The 14,266-nt window shown below is 36.8% G+C and overlaps 1 protein-coding gene across 1 annotated transcript in view; it reads right to left on the reverse strand.

The window, feature by feature from the left end:
• Positions 1-14,266, reverse strand: part of NSD2 (nuclear receptor binding SET domain protein 2) — a 101,385-nt gene that overhangs the window by 33,805 nt on the left and 53,314 nt on the right. The window contains exons 3-7 of the mRNA XM_061993689.1: positions 11,797-11,962; positions 7,258-7,424; positions 6,411-6,881; positions 1,711-1,855; positions 601-678 (exon numbers count right to left, since the gene is read on the reverse strand). Coding sequence (XP_061849673.1) covers positions 601-678; positions 1,711-1,855; positions 6,411-6,881; positions 7,258-7,424; positions 11,797-11,962 — 1,027 coding nt within the window. The remainder of the gene's footprint in view (positions 1-600; positions 679-1,710; positions 1,856-6,410; positions 6,882-7,257; positions 7,425-11,796; positions 11,963-14,266) is intronic.

The raw sequence follows: 14,266 nt of genomic DNA on the forward strand, positions 1-14,266 counted from the left end.
CAAGCTCCAAGGGCACAACTATGTTAACTGAAAATTGCCCTACAGCTACCAGCATTCTATTCCAGTGGGAACAAATAGCTGTAAATATTAAAAATAGAGCAACTTGGAAATAGGGATAATTTTCCAATTAATGTTCTGATCTGAACAATCTAAGACATATTCTATTATCAGACTCTGAATCCACAAAGCAGACTGAAATGGCTTCAGGAGAACCTGCTACTTACAAAAAGCCAGCAAAAGAAATCCCACGATATTCTTCCAAGTTTAAGATAAGAGGATTTGGGTAGGGGAACGATTGAACTGACATGTTTTCATCTGTAGATAACTATAAATGTACACAATATATGTACTAGAAACACCTGGTACAGGTACAATTTCAATTACATTTCTTGCAATATGACACTGAGGAAGGTGAACAAAATTCAGTACTACAGTGTTTAGATATTTAATTTGGGATCCATTAAAATTCTAACGTCGAGGAAGACAACATCTGAGATAAAATAAAGATATTATGATATGTGGGCGGTTACATAAAAAAAAGTACACTCAATAGCTACTTATAATGATGAACTATTTGCACACAACACAAATTTCAATTACTTCTGGATCTTGATCTCCTTTTAGGTGAGTCTTGAAACACTTTACGTTTGGCCTCTCCAATATTCTTCAATGATGAACCTTGAGAGATACAGAATGTGGTTTTTTTTTAAAACTGATATCCAAATATTTGACACTTTAAACTTAAAAACTTTTCAATTTTCCACACAATGATGTTATTTCACACACACACAGATAGTTAACAAAACTGACTGCCATTTTTATACAAGTTTTTCCAAGTCTCACAAACTTTCAAACACTCCCTCTCATTCTTGTCATTGCCCAAAGCAGCACCTGTTGGCTTCTAATGCTTCCATAGTAAGTCTTCTTACAGTGCTGTAAAAGCTATTTAAATTTGAAAAATGACAGCTAGTTAAATTGATAAAGTTCATGCAAATGTCAAACTATCTTCCTCCTTCTTTCTCAAATAAGCAACTCCAAAACCCTTCAAATATTTTGCAAAAGAATTGAGACTGTTTTATCAAAACCAAATGTAAGACAACAGCAACAAAACAAAAAAAAAGGGAAAGGAAAAGAAAAAAAAGGTATTTGCAATCTTGTACAATGTCCTAAAAACTTTTGAGTAGCACAATAAAATGCCAAATGGATGAACGATTTCAGAATAAAGTTTGGAATACTTCTTCCTGAGTTGATGACCATATGAGGTAAAATATTTTAGGTATATATGAAGAAAAGGTGTAGCACTGATTGAGCTTTTAAAACCATTCTATTAAAACTATTCTATTTTAAAAAACAACTCAAATTTTACTACTAGTAACACTCGGTCTTCCCTTCCAACCATCCACTTGTAACCAGCAGTGGATGCGATGGCAGCTGCTTATGGGCAGAAGAAGAATGAGAAATCACCAATCTCTAAACAGTAGAAGGTTTACATATAACAACTTTTCCGAACAATGAGCAAGAAATGTAGACTTCATGGGTTGCGTTTATTGTAACCATTGGCATTCCTTTGCTATTGGCACAAACACCAAGAATTTAAAACTGGAAAACAGTGAAAGCTGTTTTCCCTACAGGTCTCAAATATGTGCTTAGTTTAACATCACTATGTATATCAAATTTAGTTAGAGTACACTAGCACAGTTTTACGTTTACCAGAGTCTTCTTCAGATTTGGGAGAGGTCACTATGGCAAACTTTGTGTTATAGCGAGCTTTCTGTTTTTCACTAAGCATGTTCCACTGCGATTCGAGCAATTCTTCAATCTCCTCACTTGAAGCATCTGGATGTTCAGCAACCACCTATACATGCAGAAATAGGGTTGTATTAAAAAACAAGGTGACCATTGGAAAGCAAGGCGTAAATACTTGTACTGCTTTGGAAAACTGGATACCAACAAGTTATCTAACATTTCTGCTGCAGACAGATTAGATTCTGTCTCCAAGTTTTCTTTGGATAATCACTTCTGCCTCTCTAAAAAAATTAATATTACAATACATTCAGAAGTATTAAGAATAATTTTGGAAGTATCTATTTGCCTTTCAACATTGAAAAATATGGAGTAAGTGTAAATCTTGTCCTGTGCTCATTGAAAATGATTTGTGTTCTCTCTTCATGAAGTTTAAATCAAAAGCAGACAAGCAATTTTGGAATGGATGCTTCCCTACGAAGGCATCCATCAGTTCATTGGAAACATCATTAAATGTAGAACTCATTACATCTATCTTAGCATTAATTATTAATTCATCATTAATCATTTTATATTATGTATAAAATACATACAAAGCCCCAAAAAGCTGTGCTACTTCCTTAAACCTAAGCACGACACATAATACCCACCAACACAGAATATGAGTTTCTAGAAGTTTAAACAACACAATAGGAAAATTCAGTAATTAGAAGAAAAAAATCCTCTCAAATTCCTTCAATATTAACATACTTCTACTTCAGGAAAAACTGAGTTGGTTCATCATAGAAGTCAGAAAACGCTAAGATTGAATGATCCATGGAAGTGACACTTGCTTTAAAAACAATCCCTCTCATGTCATTACCCAGTGTTCCTCAAAATCCTATTGCTGCAATGATGCAACCAAACCCCTAAAATTAGGTTGGAAAACAAAGAAAACCTAGGCCCAAAGAGCCAAATGTCCAAACAGTAATGGAGTTCAACAGAACAGAAATACTAATTTTCTGTAATAAGTGGAAACGATTAAACCTAATTCCTTAGAACTCAATGCCTTAAAATAGCATGTCCTGTTGTCAAACTGGATACAAGTGTGACTGAAGCTTCTTCAGGGGCTGGAATAGTTGTAGTACTCTCACTGGCATTATTCATTGTTTACTTGGGAAATCTGTGCTATAATTTTCCCCCGCTGTAGAGCACTAAGAGTTCTCCTACTTCTGTCTGGCATAATGCATAGAATCATAGAACCATAAAGCTTGCAGAATACAACTACCTTTGCAGGTATTTCCTACCTTTGGATGTCTACCTCTCTCTGCTCAAAAGCTTGACTAAAATCCAACAATGTAAAAAAAGTTATTGAGTGGGGAGAACATAGACCCACAAGATACTCCTCCCACAAATCTCACTTCTTTAGGAATATAAATTAGCATAAATTATGCCCTTAAATTCATAGTTCTTTACACTCAACTAGGGCACAGTGTTACTTAATTCACAAAATAACTGGCTTTGTCAAAACAAATGAGACACAGTTTAACAGCACCTTCAGTTCTAATAAAATAAAAATAAAATCAACTTTCAACTGACTGGAAGTGCTGTGAAATCCCAAGCAAAAGACACTTATGGTTCTTAACCATTAAGTGATCCTTGCAAAGAAGGCCTCCAAGGAAAATGCCCAACAGTCTTCTCCAACGACTTCATACTGTAATATTCAACCCCTAAACAGATACTAGAAATGATGTATTTGGTATCTTGCGTTTCTCCCAGGTACTTATTCTAACTATGTCACACAAAACATAGAAGTTCTTTTCTTGAATCTGATAATTACTATCACTATTGGTGTGGAAAACATGGTAATTAGCGTATCACCCTTGCTCTTACTTGTCTTGCTCTTCAACAACTCCTAACACATGCAGCAATATTCAATTGTAAACCTTACTAGGAAAACTATTTAGTTTACCTTGAGACAGACTGAAGGCCCAAATTGATGAATTAATATAGACAGTATAGATGTCTGCCTCTCACCAAATTACACCTTTATTTTAAGTCAGATGCTCCCTTCTAATGATTACTGTGGCTTTATTTCACACAGGAAGCACATAAGAATGCCAATAGTACACAATTTATCTTTACTCCTTTGGTAACAGCACAAAATACTTAATGTGTCACTACAGCCATGAAAGTGCTCCAAGCTTTCAACGTCTCCCTCAGGGAAGTATGCCTCTTAAATCACTAAAAACATTTTCTGGCACTTCATCCAGTCTTTCATCAGCCATCATTCATTTCTAAAAGTTTTCAACTATTCCTCATCCTCCTATTCCCATAAAAAGTAACACAAAAAGTAGTAACTAATAAAGGCAAACTGGCATATGAATTCTACTACCTACATAAAGATAGGCTCTAAGCAAGACATAGCAGAAACAGCTGTACTTTTAAGAGAGTTCATGATTATTAGAGGCCCCAAAAGGGAAGTCATCAGTCATTCCTTCCCATTCACTTCTGTCCCTTCACAAATCTGGGGGCCAGAAACTCATTTCTCAATCTGTTCTTGATCCAGAGTTTTCCTTGCTTCTAAACTTCTGCACACAAATACTAAAGTAGTCATACACTAAACTCTCAGATACCAACCACCAAAACAACTAGATGAATTTTTTTGTCAATATTATCACTCCTTCTAAAGCTTAAGAACATCTACAAAAACAACAAATCCTCTTTGATGGAAAACAAACCACGGAAGTTGAACCAGACAAACCTGGGGAGAAGTCTCCCCTGAGCAAGTAGGAATTTGGATACAATTTCCACCTTCCACCAAAGGCACAAAAATACCATTTTAAAAGTAACATCACATTAGGGTAACTTAGGTTCTGTGCACAAAGCATGAATATCTAAAATAGTATTTCTCCACTTTGACAGTTAACTTCAAATTGCGAGAAAGACAGGTTCTACCGCCCTAACTGGTTAGAGGGACTTATCTGCAGTTCTTGTAACCTAGTTCTGTTCTACACACAGCAGTGCTTCTGTGCCCATTAGAATGGATCACACAATCAAGTGGATTTGGGGCGTCACAACTGGTGTTACTAAAAGATCTTCTAGGCAGAAATGGCAGGATTTCCCCTTTAAATATATGTACTACTTTGAAATTTGCTTGCTTTTACTTAAAACCCTGTGTGACACTAGCCACTTAGCAGCAGTGCAATTTTCAAGTTTATACAAGTTTTCAGTGTCACTTTGGGAAACTGAAAGACAAAGCGAATCCTCAGTGTCAAATACTGTAAGAGTCTTCGTATTTTTCTTGTATGAATTTGAGAATCACAATATAATGGTAGTAGGGAATGAAGCTTGATAATTGGCACAGAAAATAGAAGTAATAACATCAGAAACTCTGCATGTCACTTCTGTGACAAGATATGTTTGGCTAAGAATCCATAAAGCCAGTCATCTCACTTCTTCCAAAGAAGTAATTTTGTGTCCCTCAATACTGCACAAAACTTCTTGCTACCAACCAGGCCAAGGAAATTCCCCCTTGCCACTATACAAGACACGAGGTTTTATAGAAGATCTGGAAATAGAAATCAGGTCTCAAAAATGAGACAGCTTTTAATAATGAATATATCAAAATCTGTATATAATAGTATAGCTACAAAACTGGTTCCTTTCTGGAACCAGCAAACTGAACTGCCAATGCTTTTCTCAATCTAATCAAAGCCAAGAAAAGGTATATGGAACACAGTATTCATTTAATTTCTCTATATTAGCTAAAGTTGCAACTATCTAAAAAGATCTTAAGTTGAACCATAACTAATTGACTTCAATACAATGGAATCTGCTTTTCAACAAAGTCAATCGTTCAGTAGCTAAAGAGTGTGACAGTCACCACTAACTTCTGGTCCTTCTCTGGATATTATGAAATAGTAACACTGTAAGAAAATAAGAGAACTCATGCTTCATTCAGTGTATGGAATTGTACTGCAAATGGAGCAGAGGGTTGTAAGGAAGAAAAATGATGGTCATGATTTTAAAGTAATGAGCTGGAACTGCAGCACTCCTTTCATACTTCTAACAGTCTTCCTAAGAAATGTTGATATTAAGGTATTTATTTATTCTACCTTGTCTTGGAATGTAATCCTCTCAAGAGAATCTAGTTTCTGTCCCATCGGGTTGCATGCTGACTGATTTTCACAAGCTTTGGTAACTAGTTTCAGAAGCTCAACAAGATTCTAGGTAGGTAAATGGAATTTCTGAGGAGTTCAAAGGGAAGGCAACAAGCTGAAGGAACTGAGCCACTTCTTCAGAAAGAATACACAAACTAACTAAAAGTAGATTGCCAGAGACAGCATATCTGTTATATTTGCCTGAGCATACGTGTGCATATCTGCTATATTTTACACATCTTAAAGAAAATTATTGCTAATACAAAGGACTATTAGATTATATAGGAAGATACTAACATAATCTATGCTTAAAGTACAATGTCATTATCATTATGTTGTTTAGGTTGCTCATCTACATTCCCATTCTTTCTCTGTTCCTGTCTAGACTGCAGTTTGATGCTGGCATACCTTGTCAAGCTCAGAGTATTATGGATTCTACAATAGCAACTAGTTTTTGTCAAATAAAGAAGTTTCTTTAAGTACAGAAATGAGGAAATCAACAACAGGAAGAGCTAAGAGACTAACCTCATCTCTGTGCTTCTGACAAAAGACCAAAAATTGAGATACTGCATCGCCCTTTCTGCTCCGTGGAGTAGATGCTGGAGTTTTCTTTCTATTGAGAGGGGAGCCTATCCCTCTTTTGGATTCTGCCTGTTCAGATGACTTTTGAGGAGTAGTATTCTTAGACTCCAACTGACTGCTTTCTTGTGTATCATCAGCAGCAGACTTTCTTCTCCTCCTCTTGCTAGGAATGCCAGACTCCTTCATCGATTTCAGATTTTGAGCAGTTTCTTCTGACTCATCTATCTCCTCTAACGGTTCCACAGCAATGCCAACTTCCTTTGCCACTCGAGGATTAAGATGAGGTCTGTCCCTAACGTAGATGAAGGTGTACTTGGCCTTCCTTTCTTCCACTGGCATGCCTACTGCTTCACTTGCTTGCTTAACACCCATCTCCCATTGTGGCCGCAGCTTCCCCGAGACAGGCTTTAACATCTGAAAGATAATATGATAGTGTGAGAAATTGGCCCACTTTTCATTTCAAAATGGCAACATTAAGACAAAACAACTCCGAGACTTAAGTGTAACGTAGAACTGTAATTCAGAGATTCAAATGGAATTGTGTTTAATATTATTTAACGTATTTAATACTGATTCCACGCACACACTGACTGATGACAAAGAAGAGAGTACTGACCTTTAACAAGTTACAAAGAGTAGTAAATCACCCCATACTTTGCATCTTTAAGTGACATATAAGACAAGTCTTTGACAGTCTTTAAAGCTTTTTAGAATATCTATTTATAACTGTACATACCTGCAACAGTAAAATAAAAAGCTGCAGAACATGTCTGACCTGGTAGCCTCTTACCTTTATTTTCTCTGCTTTAGTGAGGGCTTGTTTTGCACTTTCCTGGCATAATTGTTCAAATTGGTCTTTTTCTTTGAAGGGCACAAGGCTCTTCTCAAATATCCAAGCTCGCTCTGGGGCATCTCCGAAAAACTGAACATGATATTGACGAAAACTCTTTTTCTGTCCTGAAAAAGTAAAACCACATGTACTTAAGATACAACTTAAGTTGTTCTCCACACTTTCAGTCTTTTGTAAGCTCCTGTAGTTATCATGACAAAAGCACAGCACAACTAGTTAACCTTTCAAAAACTCACTTAACTCGCTTGACATTCTCTGAGCTGTAATCTATGAAGTTTGGCACAAAAGCCCAATAGTTTACCTCCAAACAAGAATAAGCTTTGTTAACTTAAGGTTACAATCACCTGTCAATGCTTTCTATGTGTATTAACTTAGAAGCAGGTATGGATGTTTCTGGAAATGCTACATTTGAAAAAGTTTCCAAAGCTTGGATCACCTGTGCACTCAGCCTCGCCTCTGATCTGCGTAAACTTTACCTTTTAAGATTCTTGAACAGAAACACATCCTTCAACTACATTTAATACTTGCAATCACAACTTCATCTTAACAAAGCTTTGAAGGAACTACAGCAAGGAATGAAAAAGATTTCGTAGTGGAAGAGAGAGAAGCAAGGTAAGAGAATAATTCTGAAACATAAACCTCATTTTATGACTGTAAAGAGGAATATAGTTTCATTGTAGTAAGACACAGGCATAAAACTTCCCTTTTCTAAAGATCTCAGCTATTCTGCAGTAAAGAATGAAGATAACACCTTCAAAATTCACTAAAGAGTTCACAGTTGATAATGAACTTCTAAAAGGTAAAGGTAACAGACTTATGATATCCTCTAGCACCTTCTTCACTAAACCTCACAAATTTGTTGTCTAAGTGTTCAAATTAGGGTCTCATTTAAAAATAGGAAAGGTTTTAATTGTGATGACCTACACTTCTGAAATTCAATCCTGATAGAAAAACATCAGTTACCCCCCTATAGCACCTATGGATCTTCAAGGTGTCACCACACTATTATGTCTGGGAGGAAGAGGAGACCGGGTAAGGATGTCTACTCGTGAGGACAAATAAAGTCACAGCTCTGTATTACAAATGTCTTCAAATTAGGTCTAGGTTTTGCTAGGTTATTCATACACTGCATGCCTTCTGCCTTAATCAGCAAATACATTTGACTGCTTCATACACTGTTATTACTGGAGTTTCCAGACTTAGAATGCATTTTCTTTTTTTAATTAATCAGCCAATAGTTATTTTGTGAAGGAGCTTGATATTGTCTCAGGATAGGATATCAGGTATAATAACCTGAAATCAAACTAATTAATGGTATGTGCATAAGTTTTCTTATCCTTTACATACATACATATACATACATATATACACAGGCACACAAACATACATGAAATCTACACGAACAGTAAAGACTTATTTGAGATCACATCCAAGAATCTAGAGGAATGGCATAGGGAATAGTCTTGGGACTGTATGCATCACACGTCCAGTCCACTAGTCTAATACATGTTCCAGCAATGCACAGTCAGAGGCAATCCTCTCGCACAGCAATTATTTTGTCTTCATCAAGAACATGTTGCTTTACTAGGGACTATTAAGCTCCAATTACTTGTCTATGACGACGTAAAGGATAATTTTTGTATTTTTCCAGGACACTAGCTGCAGACAGAGAGATGGCACAGACTACATTTACAACCACCTGTAAATATCTGCCTATGCTCAGTCAACAGCCCAGTTCCAAGCAGATGCAGACACTCTGTTCCTTTTACAACATCATGCAGGACAGCTTTAACTGTCTAATTAAAGAGTATAAGTAATAGTGCCTACTACCACTAGAATCATCAAATCTATTTGTGAATCTTCAGATATCTTCTGTGGGCTGAATTCCTATCAACGTTAATGGGTAAAATAACGTAATTCATTAAGGGTTGTTATACACAAGGCAATGATTTTTGTCACACTGAATCCTGGAATCACTTAAGATTTGGGAGCTTGTTCTGCAGATCCACTGTAATTATTTGTCTTTTTCTGTACCCTAGCATCTGTTGTTGACCAGAGTCAGAGACAGGATATTGAAGGAGATGGAGCTTTAGTCTAATTCAGTATGGGCCTTCTTACATCGAAGTGTACATCCCACAAGCTCAAAGTTACAGGCTTTTCTCAAGCCTAAGCAGCAAAAGGATGAAATCAAGTATTAGCATCCAGAATTTCAGATGGTGTTTAGAAACACTGTTTATCCTCATCCTAGAAATGAGAAATATTGAGACCTAGATGAGTATTTCTGTAACTCCCAGATTAAAAAAACCAATCTCTTCTGTTTGGAACAGGAGACTTTTGATAATGCCTCAGCAGTAAATGGTAGGTGTAAGATAATAAAACAGTGGAAACGTATACTAATGGAAATACGAACATAGGTATTGATTAGTTAAGGATGGCTACCTGAATCTAGTGAAACCTCCTGAAAGCAAAGGCAGGCCCCAAGCCAACTCCAGAACAAAGATCAGAAATTAACCATCATTCGTATTACTTCAAAGAGATGGAAGTTAACATCTCAAAGTACGTGGGCCTTTCTTTATGTTAGTACTCAACAGGTTGCATTCAGACATATAACATTGGTTTTTGCTAGATCTATTTCCACAGTTTCTTATAAAAAGCTAACAGAGATTTTTTATAATGAAGGATAAACCTTGACCCTTTCAAAGAGTACAATAATTCAGTTAGGAATAAATAAATAGCTTTATTTATTTCAAAATCCACTCATTCAGACCTAATAATCCAAAGACTAAAATCACTGATCAAAACTAAAAGACTGCTACAAGGAAAACTTGTATGAGGAGCCTATAATAACCAACGTAGCAATGTTTGAAAGGGTTCTCAAGAAGCTATTTAGTTTATTACCAACATTGAATCTGGCTGTAATCCTTGAGATCTTCATTCAATTTATTTTTAAACACTTCCTATGAATGAGATCCCATCATTTCTCCAGGCAATCTATCCTAGTGCTTCACTGTCCTTATCCCTTCCAAGTTCTTAACATGTAGTCTAAATATTCATTGCTACTAAGCTGTCTTCTTCCCAGAATGGGAAGAGTTTATGCCTTTTCTTCTTTGCATATTAACAAGTTATCTACAGCTGGGTTACTGGGTTGTCTTTTAGCTCCTCCTTGCCAGATTAAACAGCTTCAGTTCCTTCAGCTTGCCCATGCACCTAGATTCCTAGATTTCTTTTCCTGCTGTCCTCAGAGTCTTGTCTGTTCTGTCCATGGCTCTTGAAATGAGCAGAAATGGGCTCAAATGAGCAAAGTAGTCCAACTGAGGCCATGCTACCAGTGGAAAAGCAAAGGATCTACTTCATGCTTTTTATAAGCAGCATTACTAATTTATGTCAGCGTGACTTTGGCCCTTCTGCAGAGAAAACTGCAATGAGTTGTTATGACTCTCAAAATTCCTTTCTGTATAAATGCAGCTTTACGCTCATTTCCCAGCTTGATCATCTACCACTGTAAAAATCCAACATTTACTCCTACTGAATTGCATTTATTTTTCAGAACACAGCTCCAAAGTGTCAAGATTATTCTGATTTCCAATCCTACATGTTTACAGTCTCTTCATATTGAAAATTTGTAATTCCAATGTAATTTCATATGTATATTCTACTTCATTTTCCAAGTTCTCAATGCAACCCTTGAAAACTACCTAAAACCAAAACCACAAAAACATCTCCAGATTAAGAAATACATAGTTCAAATTTACTGAAATCTCTAGTGACAAGTAACAAAGGAAGCTGATACTTTTGCTTGATGTAATAAAATACATGAAAGTATACAGAAGCATAACTATCAAAACAAAGTTTTGAGTTCCTCCTTTGGTTTGACATTCCTAATAAATTCTTGGTTTTCTCCTTGATCTGCAGGTTTTCTGGATTCCACTTCCAGGTTTTCTAAACATTCAGTGCAGCTTGTCATAAACAGTAAAAATTAGTTTACAGAGCTCAATTGGAGTTAAAACTAGCAAGGGATGCGATGTGCTGCAAGATTTTCTGCAAATACAACAGTAGCAAAAGGAAGGCTAAGGAACACTCATTGAGGCTGGAGACTGAGTGACAAAGGACACAGGCTGGGGTATTCTATGCCTTCTCTGTCTCAGGGCTTTGTTTGTTTGGTTTTTAAACTTTAACATATGCCTTCAAGCCTTCAGGTCCCTTAGTCTAGTGATAAAGGCTGCAAGACCAAAGCACTACCCATGGCATATTAAGAACAAGTCAGGGAGCACTTAGTCAAATGGGACATCTATGAGATGAGATCAGATAGGATACCTCGGAAGGAGCTGCAGGTGTTAGCCGAAGTGATTGCAAGGGTCATCTCTGTAATTTTTCAAAGCTCCCAACTATCCAGGGAGATTACTCAATGAGTAAAAAAAAGCAAACATACTAAACATCACACCTCAAGAAATCTGGATGTTTGTAGCATGACTGACATACCTTTTAGTTTAGTATATGAATGGAGAACAGGATCAGCAGAAACCATACACGGCCACCATGGAAAACCAGACACTTTTGACCACACTAGATCTCCTATGTTATACTTCAACACATGGACTTTGTCTTCTTTGATGGTACTTTGAGTTGGATCTCTCTTAGCAGGACCCTTAAAAGAGAAGAAAAAAAAACCAAAACCCTGTCATCATATTTCTTCAGATATACACTAGGATTACTAAACAGTATGCAAAAACAAGCAACAAACTACAGTTCATAATCTGTTTAAACATTCTGATTATGTGTAAAAAGAGAGTGGTAACAGAAGGAGGGAAATAAGAAATAGTTCATCAGAGTAAAGAGCCATTGTGTTTGCTAACAAACAATATTTCACGTGTAATAAAAACTTTAAGTCACCATTTACCTTCCCTCACAGCAATGAAATTCCAAGTTCCATTTATGTTTTTGGTTAGAAATATCGGCAAGTTAAGCTGTGGTTTGTCTTTATTTCTTCAAATAACTGCTGAGAGACCATCAGGAAGGCTTACTTTAAAATTAAACAAGCTAACTGAGCACTGGATGTAGATGTGGAAGAGCCAAAATCTCTCTCTTGAATATTCCCTATCAAGTTGAGTACTATACACACAAATGTGTTCTTAGATTTAAAGAAATAAAAAATAAAAAAATCTCAAACTAGAATAGACTGAAATAAGTGTTTATGTCTGAATAGAAAACATATAACTAAAAACTAGTTAAACCCCCCAAAACTCTGCATCTTTCAGCTGTCTTTTTATATACTGAGAATTTGGGGCATAAATCCTTTCCCCTATACTTTTTCAAGATTTTTTTTCTGTTCCATTTCTAGCAGTAAAAGTTTCTGAGCACTTGGTGCTCTAAAACTATTTTAGCTATTGGAAAACAATTACAGAACTATTTCCACTTCAAGGGAGAGATTTAACTACAAGAGAGTTTTGTGTTCCCTTATGATGGATACACATTTTTACTGCATCCTAACAAAGTTCAGCAACACAGACATTTATTCACCAACTAAAACCATTTCATAAAGTTAGTTCCATTTTGTGGTTTTGGTTTCATCTGTTCTATTTGATATAAAAAATGAATCATAGAATGGTAGGGGTTGGAAGGCACCTTTAGAGATCATCTAGTCCACCCGCCCTGCAGAAGCAGGTCCACCTAGATCAGGTCACATAGGAATGTGTCCAGGCAGGTCTTGAAGACCTCCAAGGAAGGAGACTCCACAACCCCTCTGGGCAGCCTATGCCAGGGCTCCCTCACCTCAACAGTGAAGTAGTTTTTCCTTATGTTTAAGTGGAACTTTTTGTGTTCCAGCTTCATCCCATTCCCCCTTGTCCTGTTGCTAGCTACTATAGAAAAAAAGAATGTCCCAACCTCCTGACACCCACCATTTAGATAGTTCTAATCTTAATAAGATCTCCCCTCAGTCTCCTCTTCTCCAGACTAAACAGCCCCAGTTCCCGCAGCCTTTCCTTGTATGAAAGATGTTCCATTTCCCTGATCATCTTGGTGGCCCTGTGCTGGACTCTCTCCAGCAGTTCCCTGTCCCTCTTGAGCTGAGGAGCCCAGAACTGGACACAGTTCTCCAGATGAGGGCTCACTAGAGCAGAGCAGAGGGGGAGAAGCACCTGCCTTGACCTTCTGGCCACACTCTTCTTGATGCATCCCAGGATGCCATTGGCCTTCTTGGCCATGAGGGCACATTGCTGGCTCATGGTTAATTTATTATCAACCAGCACTCCCAGGTCTCTCTCTGCAGAGCTGCTCTCCAGCAGGTCAATCCCTGAATGAATGCCTTTATCTACGTAAACACTAGCTCTGGATATAAGAAAGCAGAGAATACCTGTCATTACAGATATCTGTAAAAAAAAAAAAATCAACTTATTTTTTATTTGCATTTTCATTTTTCTAGTACTGAATTTATGAACAACATGTTACACCATTCATCTTGCATAGTACCAGTTCAACACACAGAAAGTGAACTGGAGTTTCAGGCTTTCAGTGGATTAAACATTAGAGTTGGAACAAAATTCTGCTTTAATTAAAATTTAATGAATTATTTTCCTCCTGATATGAGGAAAGAAAAAACACTGTGAAGAAACTGGAGGTCTAGAATGCGGAAACAAGAATTTGGAGCATGATGGTGAATCAGAGTGTATCAAGTTACCTTGTACAGATTTTTTTAATCCAGAGAATACTGCCATTACTAATTACACATTATTTTCCAAACACAAAAAACCAAGATTCTTTGATGTGCTGAAATAGCATAGAATTTTTTTTGCAACTCAAACACAGAGGTGCACCCAATCAAAAAACCTAAAGCTTAATGTATTCCCAAACTCCTCTCCTCTAAGCTTTTAGGGCTATGCCTGGTAAAAACACATGATGCTATGTCATCTGATTGCTAGGGACAGTTACTCATCCAGTGATTCAGCTTTTC

This window comes from Colius striatus, chromosome 3 (genome assembly GCF_028858725.1).
Source record: "Colius striatus isolate bColStr4 chromosome 3, bColStr4.1.hap1, whole genome shotgun sequence".
In the NCBI taxonomy this organism is placed as follows: Eukaryota; Metazoa; Chordata; class Aves; order Coliiformes; family Coliidae; genus Colius; species Colius striatus.